Genomic DNA, 15,226 nt, shown 5'->3' with positions numbered 1-15,226 from the left:
TACAATGTGTTATCACTTAGTTGTGGAATCTAAAAAATAAAGCAAATGATTAAATATAACAAGAAACAAATTCACACCTACAAAGAACAAACTAGTGATTACACTGGGGAGAAGGATGGGGGAGGGGCAAGACATGCGTAGATACAAACTACTATGTGTAAAACAAACTATAAGAATATACATGCATGCTAAGTCGCTTCAGTTGTGTCTAACTCTTTGCGACCCTATGGACTCTAGCCCACCAGGCTCCTCTGTCCATGGGATTCTTCAGGCAAGAATACTGGAGTGGGTAGCCATACCCTCCTCCAGGGGATCTTCCTGACTCAGGGATCGAACCCATGTATCTTATGTCTCCTGGATTGGCAGGAGGCTTCTTGACCACTGATACTACCTGAGAAGACACAATAATATACAGTACAGGGAATGTAGCCAATATTTTATAGTAACTTTAAATGGAGTATAAGCTATGAAAATATAGAATCAATGTATACTTGAAACTAATATAATACTGTAAATCAACTACACTTCAATTTTAAAAAGAAATTTTTAAACCTTTTTTGTAAATCTGTATGATATTAATCCCTCTTTTAAACACTTCTGTCTCTTCTTTCTCCAAATATACTTCTGTATACTATTCCCTTCTCATCATTCCTCCAGACTACATCCTTCCTCTTCTCTGAAATTTAATACCTTCATCCCTAAAATTCATGTTTGATGGATATATGTTAGCACTCATCTGTTAATAATGAAGTAATGTATGAGCATTAAAAATGGTCTTGCCCCTTTTAAGGCAGTTTATGCTTTTATGTGTATATGTATGTAAACTATTATTTATGCTTTGCATGCTCTCAATAAATCCATTGTAAGAATTAACCAGAAAGAGAGAAAGGAACACAACTTTGAAATTAAAACCAAACCAAGCATTAAATAAACCTGCAGGCCAAAAAATAAAAAGAATTCTGTTTGATCTTTGAGCTAACTCACATTGTTCTTCTGATTATGGAAAGTTACTATTCTTTCTCAAAATAATTTGGAAATATATGGAATAATGTTAACTGCTGTGGAAACTTTTTTAAAGTGTTTGCTCTAGACTCAGGTTTTAAATTTAGTCTTGTCAGAATGTCTCATCATGGCTGCTCTACAGTTGTTAAGAGACTTCATGTTGAAGAAAACTATTTGCTCTATTATATTCATTATTTTTAATTAATATCAAGTTGATAAAACAGTGTATAATAAATTTGTTATTTTAGTTGGCTAAAATGTGATCATTTATATTTTCTCTACAATAGTCTCAAAAATTATATTCAAGCAAAAAATCCTTTTAAAAGACATTTTTTCTGCTTTAAATGGAAATAACGTAACTAAATGTTTTAAATTATATAAAAGTTGGAGAAGAATTTTTTTCAGTTCTTTTTGTGAACTGATTTTCCTTTTTTATATTTGTCCCATAGGACAGATCTATTCAGAAATGATCCACAACTTACTTCGCCCAGTTCTGCAAAGCAAGGACTGTAACTTGGTTCGATATAATGTCATCAATGCATTGCCCAATACAGCTGATTCACTCATTGGCAGAGCTGCACATATAGCTGTTCTGGATTCAGAAATATTTTTAGAGAAATTCTTTCTGGTTGCTGCCCTCAAATATTTCCAATAGAATTAAAAACATTGGTAGAGACTTGACAATTACCTCATTCAACAATGATTTAGATAATCTATTATAATAAACTATAGATGCTGATAAGTTCTAAGAAATATTTATACCTTTTTATATGGAAGGTAATTTATATCATCCATCTTTAGAGCTTTTTAAACATCAACTTTACTTTCTAGGTAATGTGCCTGTGCAATATTTTTTAATTTCATCTTTTTACTTTTCTATTACTTTTTCATATATTTTGCTACATAAGTATTTCAGTGAAACTTTAAGCCCATACGTATGTGTGATTGTTTTATTATTGGCTTTCCACAATCTTAACATCAGACACATCATATTAAAGGCCATTATTGCTGGAATCACTCCAAAATCACTGCAGATGGTGACTGCAGCCATGTAAAAGACGCTTGCACCTTGGAAGAAAAGCTATAACCAATCTAGACAGCATATTAAAAAAGCAGAGACATTACTTTGCCAACAAAGGTCCATCTAGTCAAAGCTATGGTTTTTCCAGTAGTCACGTATGGATGTGAGAGTTGGACAATAAAGAAACCTGAGCGCCGAAGAATTGATGCTTTTGAACTGCGGTGTTGGAGAAGACTCTTGAGAGCCCCTTGGACTGCAAGGAGATCCAACCAGTCCATTCTAAAGGAGATCAGTCCTGGGTGTTGATTGGAAGGACTGATGTTGAAGCTGAAACTCCAGTATTTTGGCCACCTCATGCGAAGAGCTGACTCCTTGGAAAAGACCCTGATGCTAGGAAAATTGAAGGGAGGAGGAGAAGGGGACGACAGAGGATGAGATGGTTGGATGGCATCGTTGACTCGACGTGCTAGACAGGGAAGCTCTGGGAGTTGGTGATAGACAGGGAAGACCGGTGTGCCGTAGTGCATTGGGTCACAAAGAGTCAGACACAACTGAGTGACTGAACTGAACTGAATTGCTAGAATAGCATGGGATTTTAAATTTTCTACTATGGGGGTATTATTTAGTTAGTCATAAATTTTACTTTTAACATTTTACTATGTTTAACTGGAAATAAAGTTATGGCTGCTAAAATATATTTTTTGAAATCAACTATTTTGCCCTCTCAAACTGGGTAGTTCATATATGACAATGTTATAAAAGTTTTCTATAAAAAGTTATTATTACTGTGGCTAGTAAACATCTGTCATGCCTATTAAAATATATTTTCTACAGGTGATTTCAACATTATTTCTCATATTGACTTTTATTACTGGAACTTTTCATGTTCATGTTAGCAGCATCTAGAGATTTTTTGAATGTTTGAATGCCCTCTGCCTTGATTTGGTTGGAATTTTGCTAAATTTGGTAATGTTGCTTGAACTTTCTGAGTACATTTCTTTAAATTTTTCATGGACTTCCTTGTATGTACATAATAATTAAATGTTGAAATTTATGAAATACTTTTATGAATTTAGATAATTTTTAAATATTGCTAAAATTTGTTGAACTAAAGAATAATGTAAATATAATTCATGGAACAAAATAATTAACTTTACATGTTTGGTGACACAGATGCAAATGTTTTGATATATGGAGATGTTAAGTCTCTTAACTTTACTCAAGGTGCTGAATAGCATTAAATTCACTATTTTCCTTTCCTGTTTTACTTGTGAAAATAATAATGCACTAAGGATAGATAGATAGGTCTATTTGCATTTACCAGTTGTGATAGAAGGCTTTTGTAAATATGTATTGTAAAATTGATGCATGTTTATTTTTAGCATTGTGTTATTGCCTCTGCTGCTAATAAATGAACAAATGACTATCTAGAGGAACAGCTAAAACAGTTGCTTATTTTCAGAATACTAGAGGTATATTTTTATTTATAATTGGATAGACTATGTTAATTAACTTTATAGGACAGTATGATTGTGTAACTTATACCTTTGTGAACTATTTTTATAATTTAAATCATTTGCATATGTTAAAACATATTTCATTATGCTCCATAATTGTTTTTTAAAAAAACATATGAAAATTTTTGAATTGAATAAGCAATAATATACCAAGTGCATTATAACTGGAAAATGTAAATGCATTATTCACCCTGTATTTTTGCTACACACATTTTTTCATCTTCACATTCCTCGGTTCTGAGTTTAAAATACCATACTTTTTTCTTGTATTTCTTTTCATTTCTTATTTTTAACTAAAAGAAGTTTCACTTATAAGTTTGAATAATCTTCTGGGTTTATCAAAGTATTCATTCTTATTCATAATCATACTATTGTTTTTAAGGGAAAATTGCTCTTATGATCATGGTTTGTTGATTAGATGTTTGTTGTTTTAATACAGTTTTAAAAACATATCAGTGATCATGGTTTCCAGTCCAATAGATTTAACTTCTGATTTACCAGAGAAACTGTTATACACTATTCACCTTCAAATTCAGAGTGCAGGGGTGGGGCAGTGATCATCCGAAACAGTGTAGTTGACTCTTAGAGAATGAATGTCATTAAAGTGTATATCAGTTAGAATTCTGGGTTGTAATCAACAAAAAAGAATTTATTGAAAAATGTAGGTAGTTCACAAAATTGACAGAAAGACTGGAAAACCACTCTTAGATAACAGGTAGAAACCAAGGAAGTGAGGTGACCAAAATTATAGCCAAGTTCCCACTCCAGAGGAGCTAGAGGTTTGTGTATATTTCTGCTGGCAGGGATTCCTCTGAAAACTGGATTACATCTGCTTCTTTGCATCACTCATTCCAGATTCAAAGTCTCATAAACGTGTGATTGACAGGCTGTCCTGTACCAGCACTCAAGCTGCCAGGCACCCACCCAGGCGAGTACATCGGGCTTTCTCAGCTTCCCCAGCAGAAGATGGGACCATTTCTTCTGCCAGAATTCAGGAATGGGTGTGATGACTGAGCCCAAATAGAAAAACACCACGTCCACTATAGCCCACCTCTGTGCCTTTCCAGCATCACGAATATTGTACTCACACATTTTTACAAATACTTCCTCCTAACCTACTACTGTTAACACCCCCATCCAGTTTCAGGTCCAGGATCTTGGTGTTCTGTCCATTTCTCCACTGGTTCTGTAATAATCTTGCCTCAGTGATGTGCAGCCACAGAGAAAACTATGACTTCATCACCACCCCCCAACGTACAATGAGAGAAAAGAAGTTATTTACAGTATAAGCACATGCATGAGTCAGTGAGGAAAAAATTTCAACTAGAGCAGTGCTTTGCAAGTTTCCTTGGTGAATTCCATGGGGGCTCCACAACAGACCAGCTGAAGCATTATCTCCAGGGCAGGATTTGAGGAGCAGCATGTTTTATGTCCCAAAGCTCTCCAATTTCAAAGCAAAACCATGGTAAATACAGCCCTCATTTCTGCCACTGGTCATGAGGCTAGATGGTTATGAGCTGTCACTACTGCCTCTTATTCCCTGTTTGCTTTCTGTTCAGCCAGCACCTCAACTGGTAAGATTTCTTTACCCAAAGATCTGAGACTTGGGTGACCTTGCCTCTACATGCTTGCAATAGTCTACTTAATGTTTACAGTTCAACATGATATTGTGAACAGGTACTCCAGGAGATGAGGTCCTCCAAGTTCTAGACAGTCCCTACTCCCTTCTCTCCTGTGGTCATAGGGGCCATCACTACAGCTAGCACCTTAACCACTTCTTCTAACCCCTTACCCAGTTGATCAGTCACTAAGTCATGTCAGACTTTGTGTCCCCATGGACTGCAGCATGCCAGGCTTCCCTGTCCACTATCTCCCAGAAGTTAGCTCAAACTCATTTCCTTTGAGTCAGTGATGCCATCCAACCATCTCATCCTCTGTTATCCCCTTCTCTTCCTGCCCTCAATCTTTCCCCAGCATCAGGGTCTTTTCCAGTGAGTCAGCTCTTTGCATCAGATGGCTGAAATGCTGGAGCTTCAACTTCAGCATCAGTCCTTCCAATGAATATTCAGGGTTGATTTCCTTTAGGACTGACTGGTTTGATATCCTTGCAGTCCAAGGAATTCTCAAGAATCTTCTCCAGCATCATCGTTTGAAAGCATCAAATTTTTCAGCACTCAGCCTTCTTTATGATCCAGTTCTCACATCTGTACATGACTACTGGAAAACCATAGCTTTGACTATATGGACCTTTGTGGGCAAAGGGATGTCTCTGCTTTTTAATATGCTGTCTAGTTTTGTCATAGATTTCCTTCCAAGGAACAAGTGTCTTTTAATTTCATGGCTGCAGTCACCATCTGCAGTGATTTTGGAGCCAAGAAAATAAAATATGCCACTGTTTCCATTTTTTCCCATCTATTTGCCATGATGAGCTAAGAATGACCAGTTGGCAATCCCAACTTCCAGCTCAGAGAAAATACTGTATCCCCTTATACTCCACACTAGGCACAAAAACTGGCACACCAGCAGAACCTGGAATCATGGAGATGGATGATGAGCAGTGAGGGTCTGAGACTGTGCTTGTCTTATTTGCCATCTTGCTTGCTGCAGTTCCATGGATGCTTGAAGGCAGGAGACTCCTGAGTCAGAGACAAGAAACTTGATTATAGCAAAGTCATGGCCAAAGTGTCAGCACATTCACAGCAGTTCCTAGAACCTCAGTTCCCACAGCGATGTGGAGGGCCAGGACCAAGCATTTTGGGTTGCATTAAGGGAGAAGAATCCAGGGCTGAGACCCAAGCCATTTAAAAAAAAAAAAAAAAAAACTTTTTATTGGAGTTGATACACAATGTTGTATTAGTTTTATGTGTATAGCAAAGTTAATCAGTTATATACTCGTTTTTATTTTTTTAGATTATGTTCCCATATAGGCCATTATATTGAGTAGACGTCACTGTGCATTATATTGTTTTTTTCATGTTTGAGCAATATTCCATTGTATGCACACCATTTCTCCTTTATGCATTCTTCTGTTGATGGACATTTAGGCTGCTTCCACATCCTGTCTACTGTAAATAGTGCTGCAGTGAACATTGGGGGTGCACCTATCATTTCCAATTATGGTTTTCTCTGGATATATGTCCAGGAGTGGGATTGCTGGGTCACATGGTAATTCTGTTTTTTAAGGAATCTCCATACTGTTCTTCATAGTGTATGTACCAATTTATATTCCCACTATCACTGTAGGATTGTTCCCTTTTCTCCACATCCTCTCCGGTATTGTCAATTGTTTTATGATGGCCATTCTGATCAGTGTGAGGTGATATCTCATTGTAGTTTTGATTTTCACTTATGATTTTTCTGGAAACACAGAAGACCCTGAATAGCCAAACCAATCTTGAGAAAGAAAAATGGAGCTGGAGGAATCAGACTCCCTGATTTCAGACTATACTACAAAGCTACAGTAATCAACACAGTATGGTACTGACACAAAAACAAACACATAGATCAATGAAATAGATTTGAAAGTCCAAAGATAAACCCATGTACCTGATCTATTACAAAAGAGGCAAGAATATGCAATGAAGAAAAGGCAGTCTCTTCAATTAGTGGTGCTAGGAAAACTGGACAGTTACATATAAAATAATAAAATTAGAACCACACCATACACAAAAACAAATTTAAATGCATTAAAAACCTGAATGTAAGGCCAGACAATACAAAACTCTTAGAAAAAAACACAGACGGAACACTCTGACGTAAATTGCAGGAGGATCTTCTTGGACCCACCTACTTGAGTAATGAAAATAAAAACAATGGGATCTAATTAAAAACGTCTGCACAGCAGAGGAAACCATAAACAAAAATACAGCCCTCAGAATTGAAGAAAATATTTGCAAATCAAGGAACTGAGAGATTAATATCCAAACATACAAACACCTCCCTCATGCAGCTCAATATCAAAAAACCAAACCAAAAAAAAAAAAAACCCCACAACCCAACCAAAACATAGGCACAAAATCTAAATAGACACTTCTCCAAAGACACATAGATGGACCAAAACAGCACATGAAAAGATGTTGAACATCACTAATTATTAGAGAAAAGCAACCCAGGGCTATTTTTTACCTAGCAGCACACAATCCATTTCTTTGCCCCAGGAGAGGAGTAGTTAAATGGTAGTAATGCTGTGGTTGCCTTGACCTACTTAGATGCCCTTGTGACCATCTACAGAAAGTGCCCTGTCAGGCAATGAAGCTGCAGTTGGCATACTCAGCAGTAATACGCAGGAATGCTTGACCCATGGAAGTCTCTCTTCCCGCAATTGTCAGGTGTCGCAGCAAGGTAACAATCTCTCTGCTACTCCATGGACACTGTTACTCTGTCAACATGAGAGCTGTCACTGAACACTTAATTCATTTGAAGCATATGCCAGATCCTTTAGGACAGGATCCCAAAGTGTATTTTTCTCACATGGGGCTGCCCTACAAGACCAGTTGCTTCTGGGCTGATGGGATATGTGATGAACCTGGTTTATCCCACAGGCCTCTGTACCCACAGTCATCAGTGAGTTCTTTGGTGAGAAACAATGTTGTAAGGGAGGCTACATAAAGTGTATGGAATGTAAGATATTCAGTAAGTCCACAGGTGAGGTGAAGTGCATAAAAGAAGCACAAGTCAGGCATAACAATCCAAACCCAGAATAATTGTTTATTCCTATACAGCAAATTGCTACCTCCTCCATTATAGATGTAGGAGACCTGGGTTCAATCCCTGGGTTGTGAAGATTCCCTGGAGAAGGGAAAGGCTACCCACACCAGTATTCTGGCCTGGAGAATTCCATGGACTATATAGTCCATGGAGTCGCAAAGAGTCTGACACAACTGAGTAACTCACTTCACTCATTATAGTAGTCACTTGTAATCAGAGCCACCACTTAGGCTGTTCCATACTATATCAGGATTGGGCTGGTCTCTGCAGCCCGTCAGACTTGGCCAGGGTGAAACTATGTTAACACTACAGGCATGTCTCCATGCCACTGTGGCTGCCTTGTCAGGGATGCCCCTGTGGTGAGGGGCAGAGACTGACTGATGCCTACAGAGTTGTGGTGGTAACCAGCCTCTAAAAAGCCCTTCAGTGATCCCCACCTGCTGGCATTCTCCCCTTGGGTAATCCCCTCTCTCTGACATAGGCTGGGTTTGCTGGTTCACTGCTAATCAAGAATTCAGCAAAAGTGGTAAATTGTCACTTCTGAGGTGAGATTACAAAGGGACTGTGCCTTCCATCTCCAGCAGTCTCTGCTGTTCTCCTGCTTGTTCATGGACACTCAGCTGCCATGTTGTAAGATGACTTCTGGGGAAGCCCATATAGCACAGAACTTAGAAAGGTCTTTAGTCCAAAAGCCACAAAGAACTAATACCTGCCAACAATCAGGTGGGTGAGCTTGGGAGCCGATCCTCCCCTAGTCAAGCCTCCATATGATACACGAACCCAGCTCACAGCTTAACTGCAATCTCATTTAATACCTAGAGCCAGAGGCACCCTGGATCCTGGATTTAGGAGGCACAAAAGGGATGAGAGAATAGATGTTTATTGTTTTAAGCCACAAAATGTTGGTATGTTAGGCAGCAATAGATAACCTACAGTAATCTTGTTCTGTAGTCAAAGCTTTGGTTTTTCCAGTAGTCATGTATGGATGTGAGAGTTGGACCATAAAGAAAGCTCAGCACTGAAGAATTGATGCTTTTGAACTGTGGTGTCAGAGAAGACTCTTGAGAGTCCCTTGGACTGCAAGGAGATCAAACCAGTCAACTCTAAAGGAGATCAGTCCTGAGTGTTCATTGGAAGGACTGATGCTGAAGCTCCAATACTTTGACTACCTGATGTGAAGAACCAACTCCTTGAAAAAGACTCTGATGCTGGGAAAGATTGAAGGTGGAAGAAGGGGACGACAGAAGATGAGATGGTGGGATGGCATCACAGACTGTATGGACCTGAGTTTGAGGAAGCTCCAGGGTTGGTGATGGACACGGAAGGCTGGCAAAGAATTGGACTTGACTGAGCAACTGAACTGAATCTTGTTCTAATTAAAAGCCCTTTTGCGACAGTACCTTTCTTTTGAGCATTCAGTGGGACCCAAATGTTATGCTTTGACGTCATCTGGAGATGTCCTAATTCCAAAAAAGTATCACAAAACCTTTACATTTTCCCAGTCCCTCACCACTTGATTTCAGTGCCCATGAAATGATGTATATCTTTATCTCAAGTTCTGTCTCCTTCCAGACAGAGTATAAGATAAAATCCTTCCCTCTGGGAGGATTTATTTTTATTTGTTTTGTCTGTGCTGTTCCTCAAGGCACCTGTAAAATGCTCGAAATAACAAAGCAGTCGTTTGCCAGCTAGTCAGTATATTGAGCAAAGGCCTCTGTAATCTAGCTTCCAGTTTTTTTCTTTGATCAAGTTGGTCACACGCAACTCATCATCAAACTGTAAATATGAACTAAGGGTGAAAAGGTGTGTGTGCAACCTACCAAGCTACTTGTTAAAACTGCTGCGGTTTCGGCTTTGGGCCTTTCCAAAAATACCACTTCCTCCTGGTGAAAAGAGTCCTTACCTAGGAGAAACATATCTCCGGTTCAGAGAACTCAGATCCTGCAGCCATGTGATGTTACTTGGTCAGACATTACCAGGGCCCAGTTCGGTTCAGTTCAGTCACTCAGTCGTGTCCAACTCTTTGCGACCCCATGGACTGCAGCATGCCAGGCCTCCCTGTCCATCACCAACTTCTAGAGCTTACTCAAACTTAGGTCCATTGAATCCGTGATGCCATCCAACCATCTCATCCTCTGTCGTCCCCTTTTCTTCCTGCCTTCAATCTTTCCCAGCATCAGGGTCTTTTCAAATGAGTCCCTTCCTCACATCAGGTGGCCAAAGTGTTGGAGTTTCAGCTCCAGCATCAGTCCTTCCAATGAATATTCAGGACTGATTTCCTTTAGGATGGACTGGTTGGATCGTCTTGCAGTCCAAAGGACTCTCAAGAACACCAAAGTTCAAAAGCATCAATTCTCTGGCGCTTAGCTTTGTTTATAGTCCAACTCTCACATCCATACGTGACTACCGGAAAAAACATACTCTTGACTAGACGGACCTTTGTTGGCAAAGTAATGGGCCCAAGAGCAAGCCAAAATCTTTGCTTAAAAAAAAAAAAATCAAAGGGACTCCACTGTGATTCTGTGTAGACTTCCACAGGTCCCATGAAGCCTCCTACCCTGCCATACGTTCTGCGAACGTCACTGGAGCTGCTGGACCAGGAACGCAGATGCACAGTTCTACCTCCCTGCAGCTGGACCAGATGAGAGCCTTCTGCTCGGTGTTGCACTCAAACTGCATCTTCTAGTCCACCCGGTAAGTGGGTGCGAGTTCACTGAACAAGCAGACATGTAAAAAAGAGAAAGAACTGAGGGGAAAGAAACCTATTGCACGAGCAAAAGAGTAGCAGTTGCCCAATCTTTGTGGCCTGGAACAGCGAGCTCCCAAGAGGCCTTCATCTTCAAGTTGAGGCGCAGCGGACGGATTAAGATGAACAAACGAAGGCATGCCCTCCGTTTGGGGGGATCCACCTTCACCCACGATTTGAGGTTTTCATCAACATGGGGTTCAGGATAGTTTGGGTTGTTCAAGAGAAGGCTGAGCTGTTCCACTTTTTCTTGCAGACGGCCCAGGGACGGAGAGCGGATTTCTGGGGTGGCGTCCGGGCGGGCGCGCCTGGCCCCACGTTAGCTTTTGGAGAAGGGAATGGCAATCCACTCCAGTATTCTTGTCTGGAGAATTCCATGGACGGAGAAGCCTGGCCTTATACAGTTCAAGCGGTCGCAAAGAGTCGGTCACGACTGAGTGACTAACAGTCCGGACCGCAGAGAATAGCTCCGCACCGGAGAGAGCCCCGCCCCCACAGGCCCCGCCCCCGGTCGCACGCAGCCCCGCCCCAGTCGCGGGGCGTGCCGGGACGATGCGACCCGCTAACACCTCAGGGAAGGCTGTTGCGGACGCCGCGGGAGCGGATGCCATGGCTGCGTTAGGCCTCGCTTCGTTGCTGGGCCGCGTCCCGGCTACAGCGTGGAGAGCGGCAAGTAAGGCACCCGGGCCTGGGGCCGAGGTCGCGGGCAGGGTTGCGAAGGCCCAAGCGCCGAGAGAAGCGCGTCCGGCCGGGCGGCAGTGTGCTGCCGTCTCGGGGGCCCCCGGGGCCGCGGAGCCTCCCTGTCCATCGGACTCGTGCACGGACAGGTCCTTCCCGCCCGGGCTCAGGTGGAACCCGAGCGGCACGGTCACAGGGCCCGCCCGGCCTTACGCCTGCTTTCCGCCGGCCGCGGCACTGTCCTCCAAGGGGGAGCGGAAGTTCCGGGTCCTGGAGGGCGCGCGGCGAGCTAGTGCGCGTGCACAGTGCGGAAAAATGGGCCCTGAGGCAGTGCAGGCGTCTTGTACTTAGGGTATTTACATCGGAAAGGATTTATGGCAGTTTGCAGTACAAAATATGGAAAAGCACTGAATTTTGGCAAAGTAGGCCAAGGCAAATAAGTATAATAAAAATTAGATGAAGCCAGGAGAGTATTAAAGTATGCGTGCTCTCAGTAAAAAACAGACTTTTTTTTTTTAAGCCCTTTTTGTTGGACATTTATCTCGATATATGTTACAGCCTTAACTCACAGACTTTTCTAAGCATAGTTTTAGTTTAGGACATCCTGGAGAAATTGAAAGTTGATAACAGTTCCAGCCTGCATCCTAATGGGCCCAAGATGTTTGTTTTCATACATTTACATATATAGTTTGTTTTCATTTATATATATATATATATATAGCTTGTTTTCATTTCTGTCATTTCTCCTCCAGACATACTGCTTTTTGTTTTGTATTTTTTTCAGACTTTAAACGTTTTACTCTATTGGTGTATAGCGGATTAACAATGCTGTGGTAGTGTCAGGTGAGCAGGAAAGGGACCCAGCCATACATGTACCTGTATCCATTCTCTCCAGCCACCCCCTCCTGCCCCATCCAGGCTAGCACATAACATTAAGTACAGTTCGATGGGCTATACAGTGGGTCTTTGGTTATCCATTTTTAATATAACAATGTGTACATGACCCAGACAGACCACTTGTTGATTGTAAAAATTGTAAATGGTCCGGAAATGAATAATATGTAAAGTAAAATCCTCCTTGCTATTCAAACCTCAAAGTAATAACTGTATACAATTTTGCTCTGTGTTTATTCAACATCCCTTTTTTACTGAGGTTAAATGCTCAACAATGAAATGTTTCCTACCAAAAACTTATACAACATATATGAGTTAAGCAAAGCCAACATTTATGAACCCATTCTCCAGTTTAAGAAATAGAATGTTTCCATTGCCAAGCTGTGTGCTGCTTCCTGATGCAGTTGTGTAACTGTATAGAAATTACTTCATGCCTTTTGTATTTGTTTTACCTGATTTTTTCAACCAGCATTGTTTTGAAATCCATCCATATTGTTATGTGATGTTGTAATTAGTAAATGGTTAGAATGTAAAATACCTCTAGGGGGTTTCCCAGATGGCTCAGTGGTAAAGAATCTGCCTGCCAAGCAGATGTAGGTTCCATCCTTGGGTGGGGGAAATCCCCAGGAGAAGTAAATGGCAACCCATTCTAGTATTCTTGCCTGGGAGATCCCATAGACAGAGGCGCCTGGCAGTCCCTGGGGTCACAAGAGAATCGGACACAACTTAGCAATTAAACATACACACATTATACTTTTTTCCTTTCCCCCTCCCAGCGGACATTGTGTAATTCGGGAAGCATCAGATTTGGCTGCTACACATCTGGTGTATATGTGGGTGCACTTGCACAAGAGGTTGAATTCCTGAAATATATGGTAAAGACCTGTTCAGTTTTACAATGTGATGCCAAATCGTAAAGGCATTTTTCATTCCTACTGGCAGTTTATACTTCTGCCAGCAGTATATCAGAGTTCCTATTGCTCCAAATACTTGCCAACATCTGATAACATCAGAAAATTTAATTTTTGTTTGTGTGTACAATGTTGAAATAGTGTTTCATTATGATTTGAAATAGTGTTTCTCCGGTTAGAGAAATGAAACATCTTTTCAAAAGTTTTTTAATTTTTCTGGTGAAATATATCTTCATTTTCTTATTGGATTGTTTGTCTTGCTTATATACATTCTTTACATATATTTGACCACTGTGCCTTTTTTAAGTTGCGTAAGTGTGGCAAATAGCTCTGTTTGAGGATGGCAGGAATGACAAATGCTTACTGAACTGAGAAGGCATCTTGAGACTGAAAAAGCGAGTCAGGGAGGTTCGTATAATCAGTGGGTCAGTTTATCATAGGGTGACTTACAGGCTGGGATCAGACAGACAGCCATCAGGAAGCATTAGCAGCTGTACTTCACACTGCCAAGGGGCCACTGGGACAGTTTTATAGTTAACCTAGAGTGTGAAGGTATGTGGGCTTCCCTGGTAGCTCAGCTGGTAAAGAACCCGTCTGCAATGCAGGGGACCCTGGTTCAATTTGTGGGTTGGGAAATTTCCCTGGAAAAGGGATAGGCTACCCACTTGAGTATTCTTGGGCCTCCCTGGTGGCTCAGACAGTAAAGAATCTGCCCACAATGCTGGAGACCTGGGTTTGATCCCTGGATTGGGAAGATCTCCTGAAGAAGGGGATGGCTACCCACTCCAGTAGTCTTGCCAGAAGAATCCCTATGGACAGAGGAGCCTGGTGGGCTTCAGTCCGTGGGGTCACAAAGAGGAGGACACGACTGAGCAATTAAGCACAGCACAGCAGCATATGAAGGTAGAAGGTATGTGTGTAAAAGCAGGAAATGCATCTTCCTAAGTCAAGATTTGTGAATGGCTAATTGGTCTTGTGGTGGCTGGGACTATGTCAGCTAAGGTTTTCATCCTTGTTTAAGGGGACTAACAGTTTAGGGGTCATCTGATCCTACTCATTATTAAACAGTATCTATTAACTGCTGAGCCCTTGACAACAGAGAGCGATTTACCCCATACAGTCCTGGGTAGGGTCGGCGGAAAGACTGGAGGAACTGTGTAGGCCAAGATGATGTCACTTAAGATATCAGCCGTACAAGCTAGGTTGTGAGCTGTTTTTGTCACTCTTATGATGTCTTTCTGAAAAAATTATCTTCAGAGCTTCCCTGGTGGCTCAGTGGTAAAGAATTCGCCTGCAAGTGTAGGAGACGGGTTCAATCCCTGATCCAGGAAGATCCCAAATGCTGTAGAGCAGCTAAGCCTGTGCACCACAGCTTTTGAGCCTGTGCCCAAGAGCCGGTGAACTCAACCACTGAGCCTGTGTGCCACAATTGTTGAAGCCCATGCACCCTGTGCTCGGCAACAGGAGAAGACTCTGCAGTGACATGCCTCTGGACCACAACTAGAAAGTAGCCCCTACTTGATGCAACTAGAGAAAAGCCCAAATAGCAAGAAGACCCAGCACAGCCTAAAATAAAATTATCTTCAGCAGCAGACACAATAAAATTATGAATCCAACTGTACAATTACAGAGCTTCAAAGGAAAGGTATCTTTTGGCAGACAAATTTGTAATGTTATCTTCTTGTCTTGATACTTTTGTTTATTATCAGTGCTTTTTAGTCTTCTGTAAGAAAGCCTTCCCAACCCTAAG

The 15,226-nt window shown here is 41.2% G+C and overlaps 2 protein-coding genes across 2 annotated transcripts in view; both read left to right on the top strand.

The window, feature by feature from the left end:
* FAM135A (family with sequence similarity 135 member A) overlaps window positions 1-1,657 on the top strand; it is a 152,449-nt gene extending 150,792 nt beyond the window's left edge. The window contains exon 24 of the mRNA XM_052651592.1: window positions 1,452-1,657. Within this exon, the coding sequence (XP_052507552.1) occupies window positions 1,452-1,657 (206 nt within the window). The remainder of the gene's footprint in view (window positions 1-1,451) is intronic.
* Window positions 1,658-11,545: 9,888 nt separating this feature from the next.
* The window catches only part of SDHAF4 (succinate dehydrogenase complex assembly factor 4), a 33,722-nt gene continuing 30,041 nt past the window's right edge, over window positions 11,546-15,226 (top strand). The window contains exon 1 of the mRNA XM_052652028.1: window positions 11,546-11,666. Within this exon, the coding sequence (XP_052507988.1) occupies window positions 11,546-11,666 (121 nt within the window). The remainder of the gene's footprint in view (window positions 11,667-15,226) is intronic.

This window comes from Budorcas taxicolor, chromosome 14, assembly GCF_023091745.1.
Source record: "Budorcas taxicolor isolate Tak-1 chromosome 14, Takin1.1, whole genome shotgun sequence".
NCBI classification, from domain to species: domain Eukaryota; kingdom Metazoa; phylum Chordata; class Mammalia; order Artiodactyla; family Bovidae; genus Budorcas; species Budorcas taxicolor.
This window is presented reverse-complemented; position numbering and strand designations above follow the sequence as displayed.